Consider the following 15,514-nt stretch of genomic DNA (forward strand, 5'->3'; position numbering starts at 1 on the left):
GACTAAATGATTTACCACATATTTCACATGAATATGGTTTCTCACCCGTATGTGTTCTCATATGCCTGTATCTATGACTAGCTGTTCTAAATGTTTCGCCACAAATCTGACAAGAGCTCTTCTCTTTTTCACCATCCATTAGTCTATGCTGTTTTATAATTATAGATAATTAATATTCCTACAGTGACATCAGTTACAAACCTGAAATATCAAGTTAAAAGCAAAATCATTCAAAAAAAATTCATTAAGACTTCCGCAATATTTAGGAAACAATAATCAAGAAGATAGTAAGAATATTTTGAGAATAATAATTGTAATTTTTCATTATTAGGTGAGCTAAATGAACATAAATAGTCTAAATACAATAGTACTAAAAATACTAACCTATATATTACGATTTTTATCTGAATATCTTAAAGACCCAAGTTCTGATTGGTACAACAATATTTCCTCACCTGAAAAATCTAAGTTATATTGCTTGATCCATAAAAATTGAGAAATTGAAGTATGAAGCCAAGTCGGTCTACTACTCTATGATTTTTGGTGCCAAAATAAAGAAAAACGCAACAAATTCTTTTTTCTAAGTCTAATTTTGACTTTTGAAGGTTTTAAAAATTCAATTAGAAAAATGGACTTGAAAAACTTAAAAGGGGCATTTGCACACGACACAAAAGAGTTACCAAATTATAATTAATAAAAAACCTCTTTTTTTAGCTAATCCGTAGCCGAAGTTGTTATTCAACAAAAATAATGGCTTAGGCATAATATGGCGGCTCATCAGCTCCGGCTCTGCATCCCTGAATGTAGGGCTAGAAGAAATGTTCTTTGAGTTTTTACATCATCTAATGAAGCCTAATCAATGTACGTCTTCTTCTTTTCTTCTTTTAGCCCTGACCCTTCTATCCATGATCATCAACATCTGTTGCCAGATTCAGTAATCTGGCAGTTTTCACCGGGTTTTTCCACAAATCCTTGTCTGTGAGGCTGGTTGGGTTTTGTCGACAGTTGAATAAATGTGATGTTGTGTGGGAACTGTGGAACCAGTCTTATCTATGCGGGCCTTGTAACTATTAAGATAAGTACTGTATCCAGATCTCAGTTGTGCCAGGGTTGATCTGGTGGCTCTGGGGAGGTCGTGTTCAGTTTTACTGATCTCTGGTGTGCGGGCATTTAAGACCTTGTTGGTGGTGCTGCTGATTAGGTCCTTCACGGATTTAGTTTATGTTTATGTTGATAATACTCTTGAGAGCCCAAACATAGGGCTATAATAAGAGGTTTACTGGGCAGCAGTCATCAGTTTTGGTTGGCTAAATATTCAGCAACTCTTTTCTTGAATGATGACAGTTTAGGCAGCATTTTTATATCATTTGGCAGTTCGTTCCATTTCTTTGCAGCTCTGGTACTGTAAAAGTTATTTCCAAGCTCAGTCCTCCTGTGTTCTATGTGTAAAGAGTTCACGTTGTTTATATTTCTGGTGGTGGGTCGGGAAGGGTCAACATATTTAAACCAGGTGGCCGGGTCTACTTTGTCCAGGCCATTTAAAATTTTGTAAGTTTGAACAAGATCAGCTTTAACTCTTCTGTCCTGTAGGCTGAGAAGCTTTAACTCCTTTAGTTTTCCTTCATATGAATTTGCAGATAGACCTGAAATCATAGATACAGCTTTTTGTTGGACTTTTTCAAGGCAGTTAATGTCTCCTATTTGCCATGGGTTCCAGGCTGGGGTGGCAAATTCCATATGAACATGAACATAACGTTTATAGAGATTTAAAAATGTTACTTTGTCTCTTTAGTGAAATGCTTGGCAAATTTGTTTTAAAACACCATTAGCGATGCGTGCAGCTTCTTTACATTGTAAACCTGGCTTCAAATTTTTATCAAATAAAACTCCAACATCTTTTTCACTTTCAGCTTTTAACAGAGTTTGACCATTTAAGGTGTAATCAAATTTTTTATTTGTTCTTCCAACATGCATTATTTTACACTTGTCCACATTGAATGGCATTCCCCAGGATACTGACCAGTCAAAAAGAGCGTCTGATTGAGACTGTAACAATTTTCTATCATCATCATTTTTGACAGGATGACCAAGTTTGGTATCGTCGGCAAACTTTCTCAATATTGCAATCAGAATAGCATTTTCATCAATATCATCTATAAATAATAAAAACAGGAGCGGGCCAAGCACTGAGCCCTGTGGGACTCCTGATTTCACCTCAATCCAGTCAGATTCCTTGCCATTTATAACAACTCTTTGTTTTCTTCCAGTTAGCCAATTTTGTATCCAGGTAAATATTTCCCCTTGAATTCCAAAACTTTGGACTTTTTTCATGAGTTTGGTTCTTGAGACTTTATCGAATGCTTTGGCAAAGTCAAGGTAAACAACATCTACAGGTATGCTCTCATCCAGGCTTTTCATAATGTGCTCCGTGAATTCTAGAAGGTTGGTGGTGCATGATTTGCCTTTCAGGAATCCATGTTGGCTGCTTTTCATCAGGTTGTATCTAATAATATGGTCATTAATAGCTAGCATCTTTAATTATGGACTCCAGTAATTTACAAACAATACTAGTTAAAGATATTGGTCTATAGTTACAAGATTTTTCTTTGCTGTCTTTTTTAAAAATGGGTGTTATATTCGCATCTTTCCAATCAGAAGGTACAGTGCCAGATCTTAAGGATTTGTTGAATAAAACTGCGTTTCTTGACCTAAAAAATCTATAATTGTAGGACAACACATACTTAAGAAAAAATGCACTACACCCCTGTGGGCCACCCACCTAGCCCGCTGGGGTCGGTTCCCAACTTGCTGGATTATCTAAAATAATGTCCTCATTAATACACAGTTTATTCAAGGAAAAAAACAAAAAGAATAAGTAAGTTTCTAGGTTAGGTTAGGTAAAATGCACATTAGCCCTGCGGAGAATCTACAAAGCCCGAGGGGGTTAGCTTCAGGTAAGTCTGATGCCAATTTTCGCTCAGAATTTGAGTTTCTTGACCTTAAAAACTCATATTTTGATATATAACAAGATATATATTAAAAAATAATGCATTTAACCCCTGCGGGCCACCAACCTAGCCCGCTGGGGCTAGCTTCTGGTTGACCTGGGCAGCTTCATCTCAGTCTTGCTGATGTCTGGAGGTTTAGTTTTCAGTACTTTATTGTTATCGAGGTTTTTGATAACTTCTTGTACTGATTTGGTGTGGATTTGCTTCAACCTAGACTTGTATTCCTTCTCTGGTAGATTAGGACGAGAAATTTTCTTAATTTCTTTACCAAACTTAGATGTAAGAGTTTGTTTCATCTGCCGTGGAGGGGGACGTCTGTTCAGGATGGTTCTGTTGGGATGATTTTCCCGTTGTGTGCCGAGTAAAAATTGCTTACTAAGCATTTCACAGTGGGGCCGCACAGGCATGACTTTAGTTAGTTGGATGCTAAGTTGGTCATGTCTACGCCGTGCATCCACCTCTACTACAGCAGCAACACCATAAGCAGCAGAAGCAGAGCCAAAAACCAACAACTACAATCTCCGGTCCTTCCGAGAGATTCATCATCATCAACCTAGCCCCCTTGGGTCGGTCCCCAACTTGCTGAATCATCTTAGATAATGTCCTTATGAATAGACACAGTGTATTTAAGTTAAAACCCTAAGAAAAAATAATTTAAGATAAGTTTCTACATCAAAATAGACCAAAAAAAGCCTAAAAACCCCATTTCCACAGGGTTTTTCTTACCTAACCTAGCCTAAAAATAAAAATTTTTGGATTTTTTTGCCATTTAGATGTAATACCTACAGGACTAGGCTTATATACCAAGTTTGAAGGGTCTAGCTAAATATTTAGACCATTTTGCTCACGGATTAAGAATAGATGTCATTACGCCCCCCCCCCCTCATGTTAGAATTGTATTAGATCATATTTTAGAGTTTATTATACGCATCTGAGAATTTTACATATCTGTACATAAAACAATTTGCAATGTAAAAAAATATTAGGTATTATAATATTTGTGAGTTGGTAAATAAGTACCTATATTAGATTTAAATTTAAAAAGAACAAAGCTTTAAAACAATTTTTGAATAAATAAACTTAATGACATTACCTTAAAATTATAAAAAAAAAACAAAGTTTATTACAAAGGAAAAACATGTAAAAATCTCTGCATTATAAAAATATAAAACTTAAATATTATTTAAACCTTCGTGTTCATATGTTTACATTATTTTTTCTACTTTAGTAAATTGTTACGCTTTTGAGCCTCAAATCTAGTAAAATTTAAATTACAATGTCTGTGCTAGCTGGATACTAAGGTACTAGAACAAATCTGAAGTAAATTCTTCCCAATATTTTTTCACCAAATCTTCTTTTTCAACTTGCATTTCAACATTTTCTGTTTTCACTTGAGAAAAATTAGTTTTGTCCTCTTCCTTTATAAATACTTGTTCAAATTCAGGATTATCAATATTGTTGTCACTAATATCAATATTGCTGTCACTCATAGATATATTATTCTCAATTGTATCTACTTCATGTGTCTTAGCATGTTTATTTCTGCTGCTTAATTGAGTAAATGATTTTCCACAAACACTACAGGAGTGTGGTTTCTCACAAGTATGTGTTCTCATATGAATATCTCTACTATATGCTCGTGCGAATGATTTACTACAAACATCACATGAATATGGTTTCTCCCCAGTATGTGTTCTCTTATGACTATATTTATGTTGAGACCGTGAGAATGATTTCCCACATATTTCACAGGAATATGGTTTCTCTCCTGTATGTATTCTCATATGCCTTTCTCTACTGTTTGAATGTGAGAATGATTTACTACATATTTTACATGAATACGGTTTCTCTCCCATATGTGTTCTCATATGCTGATCTCTATCGCGCTTGCCAGAGAATGATTTCCCACATATATCACATGAATATGGTTTCTTTCCAGTATGTATTCTCATATGCCTTTCTCTACTGTTTGAATGTGAGAATGATTTACTACATATTTCACATGAATATGGTTTTTCTCCAGTATGTGTTCTCAAATGAATGTCTCTACTTTGAGCTGTACTAAATGTTTTGCCACAAATCTGACAAGAGTTCTTCTCTTTTTCAATATCCATTATTTTATGCTGTTATATAATTATAGATATTTGATATTCCTAGTGTGGCACCAGTCACAAATCTGTAATAGTAAAATTATATAATTTCGAATAAACTAAAGTATTTACTTTCTATTCTTTATTATAATGTATATACATTTCAATGATATTAAAATATAATTAATGGTAGGTAAGTAATATTCTGCTGTATTATTGTAAGTGAGCCTGATGCCAGATATTAAATAATTTAAAAATAACAAATAAATTGTTATTATTTGATGGTTGTATCTCAATACTATACATAATTGATATAATTATCAAGTAGAATCTCCTAACACTAATTATAAATTTCTATTCAATATTAGAGAAGCTTTATTAATATAGATCCTGCACAAATAAATTATAGAAATACAATGCTAGTAAACTGTAGACATACAATGATGATAAACTACTTACCTAGATATATTATGATTTTAATCTGAAATTCTTTGGAGACCCAAGTACTGACTGGTACAACAATAATATTCCAAATAATAATTCCTCAGCAGTCTAAAATAATTAATTTTATAAACGGTTTAGGTATACAGGGCGACCACTCCAAAACAAAAAAAATATAGTATTTTTATAGTATATTTTTAAAATCCATATAGTATATATAGTATATCTTTTAAAACTCATATAGTATGATATAGTATCGGACTTAGAATTATTAAGTAATACATGGTATATACATCATCAATAATAACTCAAAGCATAGCTGTTATCAAAGCAATTTCACACATAAGGGGCTTACTCTGTGATTATTAGGCTAGGTATTAATGTGAGACTATAGGTTATTTAAGATAAAAATTTACTTTTGGTTAGTATTTCACATATATTTAATCATTTTTTGGATAGGTCTCAGGTTCAGGTGCTGCAGGCTATCTGAATTTATTCTGAAAAGTGGTTTCAAGACAAGTAAAAAAATTTAGATTTCAGTTTGAAGAGTTAGAGATCAACTTGTAAAACAAAATATGCATCTTTTTGGATGTTATTAACATAAATGAAGAAAAATTAAAATAGGCCTCCAAGTTCTGGTCTTGCAGGCCTCCAGGTCCACTCTGGACACTCAGGTTATAGATATTTTTTTTAATTTGAAGAGTTAGAGGCCAACTAATAAAACAAAATATGCATCTATTTGAATGCTATGAACATATCTGAAGAAAAAATTTAAATCGGCCTCCAAGTTCTGGTCCTGTAGGCCTCCATGTCCACTCTGGACAGGTAAAAATTTCAAATTTCTTATTTGAAGAGTTAAAGGTCAACTTATAAAAAAGAATATGCATCTTTTTGGATTAACATAACTGAAGAAAAAAAATTAAAATCGACCTCTTAAGTTCTGGTCCTGCAGACTTGGACAGGTAAAAATCAAACTTCTCTCAATTGAACAGTTAATGGTATATTTGTTAAACAAAATGAGCTTATATTTGGATGTTCTTTATATATTTGAAGGAAAAAATAAAATTAGCCTTTAGGTTTAGGAGCTTGTAACGGACGTATGCTAATCCTAACTATTTAGGAGTTATGAGCCACAGTTGAGATGTTGACACAAGCCATAGAGTGCCGAGTAAAGAGTAGTAATGTTGTGGTGTAGAAACAAGTAATTTGATGAAGAAAAGGGGCGAAGATTTACTGGAGAAAGGGGCGAAGACATTGTGAACGATGAACATGTTAACTGTTGAAATCATGGAGAAAAAGTTAAGAGGAGAAAAGAGTTACAACATGATTCTGAGAAAAGAGTAGACCTGAGCCTACAAACTGCTTTGTCGACAGCTTATCTTCACATCACGCCACCCAATTATAGTACTAAATATTAATTTCTAAATTACTAAATTTCATTCCCACTCTTAAATACTTATTCTATGAAAATTGTGTCCAAAGTAATTAAAGCAAAGAAAATAAAGACAATTACGTCCAAAAAGAATTTAAATCTGTATTTGTTCATAGGAAATCATTGTAAAGAATATATGTGCACGCAAAATCAAAAGCAACTTAAAGTTTTAAAGCCTTTTTCTTATTTCAGAAAGTAAAAGTAAGTGAATAAATAAATATTTAATATAACGGGTGGCTATCTAGGTGAGAAAATTTTTATATTTAATTTGTAACAGCGAAGTTGTTGAAAGGATACACCAATGCAAGATAAATGAACAATAAGGTGAAAATATTCAAATAGTATCAAATGTTTTGTTGAAGTCAAACTAACACTAAATCATATGAAGATTGAATTTAAATTAAACAACGTTTCAAATGTTTTGTTAAAGTCAAACTAACATCAAGTGACTTAATGAACTTTCTACTGAAGTAAACTTAATGTATTAAATGTTTTGGTAAAGTCAAACCAACGTAAATTATATAAAGAATAAAGAGCTAAAGTACCTAATTTAAACCTCCATTATAATGGCCTCCAATAATACTGTTCCATTTTAGGTGGATACCCAAACAGAGAACAGATCTGTGTTGTGTGAAAGACCCCTAATGCTAGAAAGACCCCTAAACAAAAGACCCCTAAGCAGAACTAATTTGATTGGCGGAAAACCAGCCTTGGATAATTGGAGAAACTAGTGTGCCCTACCTGTAAAGGGATTTGCTTATCACACTGAAATAAAAGGTATAGAATATTATACTCTTTTTAATTTCTTTATTGTAGCAAGGATTCAAGTAAATGTTCAAAATAATGTTTAAATAATCTGACGTCAATAAGGAAATATAATCTGGCCTTGTCTAACAATTGTTATCTTTGCAGGAAGTTAACAAGAACAGCTACAACCAAAGCTAATGAGAACAAGTCACAATAACTCAAGCTAAATACCATCAAGGAAAGAACACCAACCCTAACAACGCAACTAGGGGATTAATTGGATATGTACTATTCTACTGGAACCAAACTTCAAACCTAACAGAGAGCCAATGTAAGTACTTTATAGCTCATATTCTTTAATACATTAAGTAGAATGAAATTTAAGTGAACAAAGACTTTAGTATGGAATGTAAATTGTAAATTAAATTTCTATTTATTTTTTATTCTTTCATTTCTTTATTTATAAGTGCACTTTTATTAGCCAACCCGTTTTTTATTGTAACTACCTAGAATTAATATTGTTTTTTTTTATTCTAGGTTAATTTTACCGAACATTCGAGTCAAAATAACTGCTCTACTATTTCCAGACTACATTGAAAGAAACTGATAAAATGTTAAACCACAGAAATGAAACACCAGCGGACCAAGATTAAGTGGCTCTGAAAAGCAAAGGTGAGCCGTCCGCTACAGTAAAATTAACAACTGTAACTGTGGTACATATGAATAGTACATCTGAAAGCATTGTCAACCAGCTTTCTCCATCCACTACAGGTGTGATTTCCGACCCAAGGGACCGTGGGACTTTACAGGACCCAGCTGCGCCTTGGGAAGAGAACAGTGTTTATGAAGAATTAAACGAAAGTACATCAACTATTGCTAACCAAAGCCATAGTAGCTTAAAGACTGCTTTTAGTTCAGCTGATCCTAGAGAACAGATTCCTCCATTACCTTCAGAATTGTTTATTGGTAAACCTAACCTGAGACCCAGATTGAAGACTTCTCTTGATGCTCAAGTGTGTGATGGTCTTGCTGATTGTGGCGACTTCATTGATGAAACATTACCCGAGTTATCAACTGATGGAGAAGATGTCAATGAAGACGACCTATACATAGAAGATGATGTTGTAGATCAGTTCCAACTTCCCAGTGCTACTGTTTTGAAAACCCTACCTCCACTTGATGTTGAACTGAGTGATAGTGAAGAGGAGAGACCTGAATCTGCTGCTAGTATTGTTACAATTAAACCCAGGATGGCAAGATCTACTGTTGCCATGAAAAAGGCTCTTGCTGATTATGAACGTGCAATAACTACCTTTGATGTCATTTTTGTTGACTTAGAACCTCCTAATACTCCAGCTGATGAGCTAAAGGACTTGCAAAAGGATGCTACAGAGCAGAGAAAAGCTTTGATTGATGCTATCTCCTTGTTTGCAGCAGAACCCCATGATGACTTCACTGCAGCGAAGCATGCTAAAGCTAACACTTATTGTACACACTATACAAATAAGATAAAGCTAATTTATATTCAAGTAAAGCAGAATGATGAGTTAGACAGAAGACATGCTGCTGAAGCACCTCCACAGCAACAGCATGTACATGGTGGAGATCACCGACACCAGCAGTCTACGATATCCTCTCAACGAGTCATAAGATTATTACCTCCACTAAAACAAAGTGTATTGGATATAAATGCTAAATTCACTGAGATACGCCTCCAACCTGTAACCTCCACCATTGAGTTGAAAGGGCTGGAAAATGCATTCAAGTCTAACTGTGACTCCATGCAAGAATGTTGCAGACAAATAGAGGAATTAAATAAAAATGCTACCTGTGCTGGAGACCCTGATTCAATAGAAATATTGGATGGTTTGTCCATATCTCTCTATAAGTCAAAGAGAGACACCAGAAAAAGATTAGATGATGTTACTGGTTCCTTTGGAATCCTCCCAGGAATGATTGAAATCAGTGGTAAAAACATAACTGTTGAAGCTCCTGTGTTTTCTGGAGTCTTTTCAGAAGAACTTGACTATTTTACCTTCTCCAAACGACTAGATGAGTATTTTAGCCAGACTGGTGCATTGTCTACTGCACAAAAACTTCTAAAGCTACGGAATGACTGTCTTAAATCCCCAGCCAAGGAATGTGTTGCATCTGCCAGTTCTTATGACGTTGCCATGCATTTGCTAAAATCCCACTTTGGTAAACCTACGATGGTCTTTATGAACAAGGTTCAAGATTTAAAGTCATGTGGGAAGTGTCCGGAAAAGATTGTTGAAAAACGCAACTGGGTATTTAATGTTACCCAAAAGATAAAATCCTTAACTGAATTGGCACAGGATCACGGCTTAACCATGATGTTTGAGTCCACAAACATTGTAGGAGTGCTACAGAAGATCATGTTACCCAAGGATCATGAGGACTTCAGAAAGGTTATGAGGGAAGAGATGAAAGCAAAGCCAGAAATGGTAATTACCCGTGGTTACACCCTTGAAGCTATGTTGGGCTTTTTGGAGGATATTGCTATTGACACAAATTGTGATATCGACTATATGGCGGCTACCAGTTTTAGTTCATATCGTGAGCTACTCGATGGAATAAAGGGTCCTAAGCCACCTTCTGCTGAGAAAGCAAAGGAACCTTATAAAGACAGCCGTAAACATACCCAGCCTAAGAAATATTCTGCTATGCCAATAGAGAATGATGATCTTGAGGACCTGTATGATTTGGATGAAGTGTCGGAGGATTCTGATGATAATCAGATTGAGTCTCTTGATGTTGGTGGTAACTGCTTATCACAGCCTATTATGTCTAACAACACTGAGCCCAGAGCAATAAAATGTAAGTTTTGTGATCACAGCCATACTAATTTGGCATACTGCAAGGATTTCCAAGACACCCCTGTTAAGAAAAGATGGAGGAAGATCATGAAAATGAAGGCTTGTTATCGCTGTTTAAGGACTGATGCAGGATTGGATATGGACAACAGAAGTTCATGGCTGAAGAATCATATGAAAAATTGTAGTGACAAGTGGCTGTGTAAGGTGGACAGATGTGGTGACAAGGATGATATCAGAAAAAATCATATCTTAATTTGTCCTTTTCATCAAGAAGAGAATAAGAAGTTTGAGACTGAGTTTATCAAGACTCTTGACAAGAGTAAGTTAGAGAGTGATGTAACGTTTTTTCTCGCTTCCTACTTATCCTCGGCTCAGACCACTCCAGAAACAGATGCCTTTGATGAGGCTGTGTATTTAAATGGTAAGGATCCATCTACCATTGTGATTGAGCCGGAAGTTAAGGATTGTCCAATTTATCAGTTACAGTACATTTCTGGTAAAAACAATGAAAAACTCCTTGTATTCTATGACACAGGTTGTTGGTCCTCAGGTTTGAGCAATAGTGCTTACTCAGCCCTTGATACTGTAACTGTGAGAGAAGGTCCTACTACCCTTCAAGTAGCAGCTGGCGCTGAGATTAATATCCCTTATGGTGAAGAAAAGTTCTGGCTACCTTTAGATGGTAAATCTGATTCTGGAAAGGATCGTATGGCAACTTTTACTGGATTGAGAATGGAAAATGTGAGCTGTCCATTTCCTAATTGGCCATTGAGAAAGGTTTATGATGATATCTCTGCTGAGTTCAACAAGCTGCATCCCTGTAAATCACTTCCTACCATTGAAGACTGTATTGGAAATAAAGATGTTGACATTATGATTGGTATTAAGTTCAATAAATATCACCCTAAATTACTATTCTCGTTACCTGGAGGTCTTGAAATAAGGCAGGCTGTTCTTAAAGGTTGGAATGGCAACCAAGCTGTCCTTGCTGGACCCCACCACCTCTGGCAACATGTTGGAGCTGCAAGTAGTTTTATGGGGCCTGGAGCTTACCTATCCTTCGAATGTAGAGCTTATCGTGTTCAGTGTGATACTCTTTGGAACAACCTTGCTCCGGTACATGAAGAACCAATTAAACTAAGCCCACCTGAAAATTGGTCATTGTTTTGTGAATGTGGAGAGCTTCTTGAGAATCCTCTAGTTGATGATGACCGCGCTGTAATTTCTGCTATGTATGCTGTAAGTGCTGGACGCCAAGTGAAGGAATTTAAACTGTTGGATGAAATAGGTGCTGAGCTTGGATACAGATGCATTAAGTGTAGAAGTTGTAATCCGTGTAAAGATGGTGAGAGATTAGAAGAAGTGTCATTGAAGGAGGAACAAGAATCATATCAGATCAAGAATTGTGTGTCTTATGATGAAAGGAATAAAGTGGTAATGACAGAGCTTCCCTTTATCCGTGATCCTACAACCCACCTGACTGATAACAAAAATGTAGCTATGAAAATCCTTGACAGCCAAGTTAAACTTGCCACTAAAGATGAAAATGTTAAGGAAGAGATCATCAAAAGTTTTCAAAAATTAGTTGATAATGGCCACCTTGTGAAAATAAGTGACCTACCTGAGGCAGAAAAGGAATTAGCTAACAAGCCTGGCTACTGGATACCATGGAGAGCTGTGTATTCAAGTTCAAGCATCAGTACTCCCTGCAGACTTGTGTTTGATGCTAGCTCAAGGACTAGAACAGGTTACAGCTTGAATGATTGCTTGGCAAAGGGAGACTCCAAACTAGCTAACCTACTCCACCTTCTTGTCCAATTTCGAAAGGGTAAAGCTGCACTGTCTGCAGATATCCGTATGGCTTATAACACCATTAAACTGAAATCAGAGTTTTACCAGTATCAAAAAATGCTTTGGAAGGACTGTTTATCTATAGATGGTGATACAATAGAGATGGTGATTCGGACATTGATTTATGGCGTAAAGCCAGCTGGCCAGCTGACAGCTGAAGGGTTTAATCTGGTTGCTGATGTTGCTGAAGAGAAAGAGCCAGATCTGAAACTTGGGGCCGATACTTTAAGAGACAAGAAATATGTTGATGATATACTTGCTGCTTATGATAATGATGATGTTAGAGATCTTGCTGGAGACTGTCTTGAAAAGACATTAAATTATGGAACAATGGAAGTGAAAGCTGTCACTAAGAGTGGCCATGAACCTGATGAGAAAGTTACCACTGATGGTGCTAACTGTGGATTACTTGGCTACAAATGGGCTCCCAAAGATGATCTGATTGGACTTGATATTAAACCTTTGTATCTTGGCAAGCGGAAACGAGGTAAACGACCACCCTCTGTTGAAGGTGATATCCGAGAAGCTTTATCAGGTAGATTTACCAAGCGTGTGATTGCTGGTACTGTTGCAGTCATCTTTGACCCGTTAGGGCTTATTGTTCCTGTTACTGGCCGACTGAAACTAGACTTAAGTGAAATATGTAAACTGAAAGTTGATTGGGATGATATGTTGCCAGTTGAGTTGCTTGATGTTTGGGTACACAATCTTCAACAAGTGCAATTGCTTGCTGACTTTAAAGTGCCTCGCAGTATATTTAATTATGATGTTGATGTTACCAATGGAGTAACACTCTTGGTAGTCACTGATGCTAGTCAATCCATAGCAGTAGCTACTGTATATGCTCAAATGAATCTTAATTCTGGAGGAAAGATCTGTAATCTTGTCATGAGCAAGTCTAAGCTGGTCACTAAACTCACAGTCCCAAAGGCAGAGTTAAAAGCTTGTAATATGGGCTGTGTTTTGGCAAATCTGGTTGTAAGAGATTTTGGAGAATGTGTCAAGAGAGTCATCTTTGCCACCGATAGTGTCATTGCCCTCTATTGGATGAACTGTGATTCTCGCCCACTACAAACGTCAGTTAGAAACATGGTCATTGATATTCGCAGGCTATGTAATGTTGATGATTGGTTGCATATAGAGTCTGCCTTGAACCCTGCTGATATTGCTACCCGCACTGCTGATGCTTCTATGGTTACAGATGATTCCGAATGGCAGCTGGGTAAAGATTGGATGCGAGAGGAAGTATCAGACATGCCACTTAAATCACTAGCAGAGATCTCTATGGATCATGAGGAGCAACGGCTGGCTTTACTGGAGATCCGTAATTCTGGTGCCCCTGGGCTAACCCTACTGGCTTTCAACAATAAAATAAGCCTTAGAAATGACCTTAGCGACTATCTTGTTGACCCTATGAGATACACTTGGAACCACCTATTGAGAAGGATTGCTATAATTCTGATTGCTGCAGATAAATTCAAAGGTGTGAAGAGTGGAAATGATACCATCATTCATGACAACCCAGGTGTGGTTATTGTTGAAGATAGTTACATAGATAGAGCCAAGAATTACTTATTCAAGAAGACAACTAAAGAATTATTTGAATTTAATGAATGGAAGAAGATTGATGCGCTTGGTGAGATGAAAAATGATATATTTGTTTATACTGGCAGAATACTGTCTGGTCATGAGGCTGAACTTGCCGACAATTCCTTGGACTTATCCAGACTTTCATTTGCTGTACCTGTCTTGGACCGTAACAGTCCAGTAGCATACTGTATTATGAGAACTTGCCATGAGAAACTGACTCATCATGGGGGAGCTGTATCTTCTCTACTGAAAAGTTATGAATTTGCTTTTATTATAGGTGGAAGGTCACTTGCTACAGAAATTAAGACAAAGTGTACCTTTTGTCAGCGGTACAAACTTAAAACCATCCAAATTGAGATGGGTAAACTTGATGATGCCCGTTATAATGTTGCCCCAGCTTTCACAATATGCCAACTTGATCTATTTGGCCCCTATGAGATGAAATGCCAAGTCCACCAACGACAAACACGTAACACGGAGACTGCTCAAGCCTGGGGTGTCGCAATCAAATGCTGTGCTACCAATGCTCTTGGCCTCTATGTGATGATTGGCTATGATACTGACAATTTCTTACTAGCTTTCCAGCGGCATATATACAGGTATGGTACACCGCTCCAAGTCCGCATTGATGCTGGTTCCCAGCTGATCAAAGGTTTCAAGGATATGAAGATTTATGTTGCAGATGTTGCCAAGACCTTAAATGTTGAGACTGGTTCAAGTATTTCTTTCAAAGTTGCCCCTCCTGGAGCTCACAATTGGAACGGGATGGCTGAAAGATCAATTAAGGAAATCAAAGGAATGCTAAATACTGTTTTCAAAGGAAGGAATTTCTCTGTTATACAATTTGAGACAGCATTGGCCTATATTGCATCAGAACTTAATAACCTACCCTTCTGTCTTGGAAACAGGTACACAAATCTTGATGGTTTGGATTTACTTACCCCTAGCAGACTGCTTATGGGAAGAAACAAAGGTAGGACAGCTCTAGGTAGAGTTACTGTTGAAAGTCCTGGTAAAATGATGAGTTCTATTGATGATATTGAGAAAGCTTGGTGGGAAGTATTCAAAAATGCAAGGCTAGCTGATTTTTTCCCTAAGTCCAACAAATGGACCCACACCTCTCACCAGCCCAAAGTGGGGCAGATTGTTGTATTTCTACGAGATTTGTCAAATGCTTTTGGTTCCAGCATCTTCCGTATTGGCAGAATCAAGCAAGTCTTTGAGTCTAAAGATGGTGTTGTTCGCAAGGTTGAAATTGAATACAGATTATGGTTGTCCAAAACCACAAGCACTGTCATGAGGAGCCTTAGAGATGTGGCTATCTTAGAGGTTGAAACAGACCTTGACCTAGGAGGTCAGATAGAGGCTGAATTTGCCATGGACCACCTGTGGAACTACTACAACAGGGTTGCTTAAACCCCACTACAAATATTGTACAAACTGATTAATTTATCCTGTGAAGTTTTATCAATGTTTTACCCATACTGTAATGAAGAAATACTGAATACCTACAAATTC

General features: G+C 36.4%; 1 protein-coding gene across 1 annotated transcript; it reads left to right on the forward strand.

Annotated features, from left to right (window-relative positions):
- The first annotated feature begins 7,528 nt into the window (after window positions 1-7,528).
- LOC145334370 (uncharacterized) lies at window positions 7,529-15,412 on the forward strand. Its single transcript, XM_080179823.1, has 3 exons — window positions 7,529-7,748; window positions 7,884-8,049; window positions 8,256-15,412. The coding sequence occupies exon 3, from the start codon at window positions 8,438-8,440 to the stop codon at window positions 15,410-15,412; it is 6,975 nt and encodes a 2,324-aa protein (XP_080035949.1). The 5' UTR covers window positions 7,529-7,748; window positions 7,884-8,049; window positions 8,256-8,437.
- The last annotated feature ends 102 nt before the right edge of the window (window positions 15,413-15,514 follow it).

The sequence above is a fragment of the Acartia tonsa genome, chromosome 12, assembly GCF_053477335.1.
Source record: "Acartia tonsa isolate MP-2025a chromosome 12, ASM5347733v1, whole genome shotgun sequence".
NCBI classification, from domain to species: Eukaryota; Metazoa; Arthropoda; class Copepoda; order Calanoida; family Acartiidae; genus Acartia; species Acartia tonsa.

Bases quoted from the DNA above. Each gene is read 5' to 3' on its own strand.
- LOC145334370 (XM_080179823.1), top strand. From the start codon at position 8,438: ATGAATAGTACATCTGAAAGCATTGTCAACCAGCTTTCTCCATCCACT.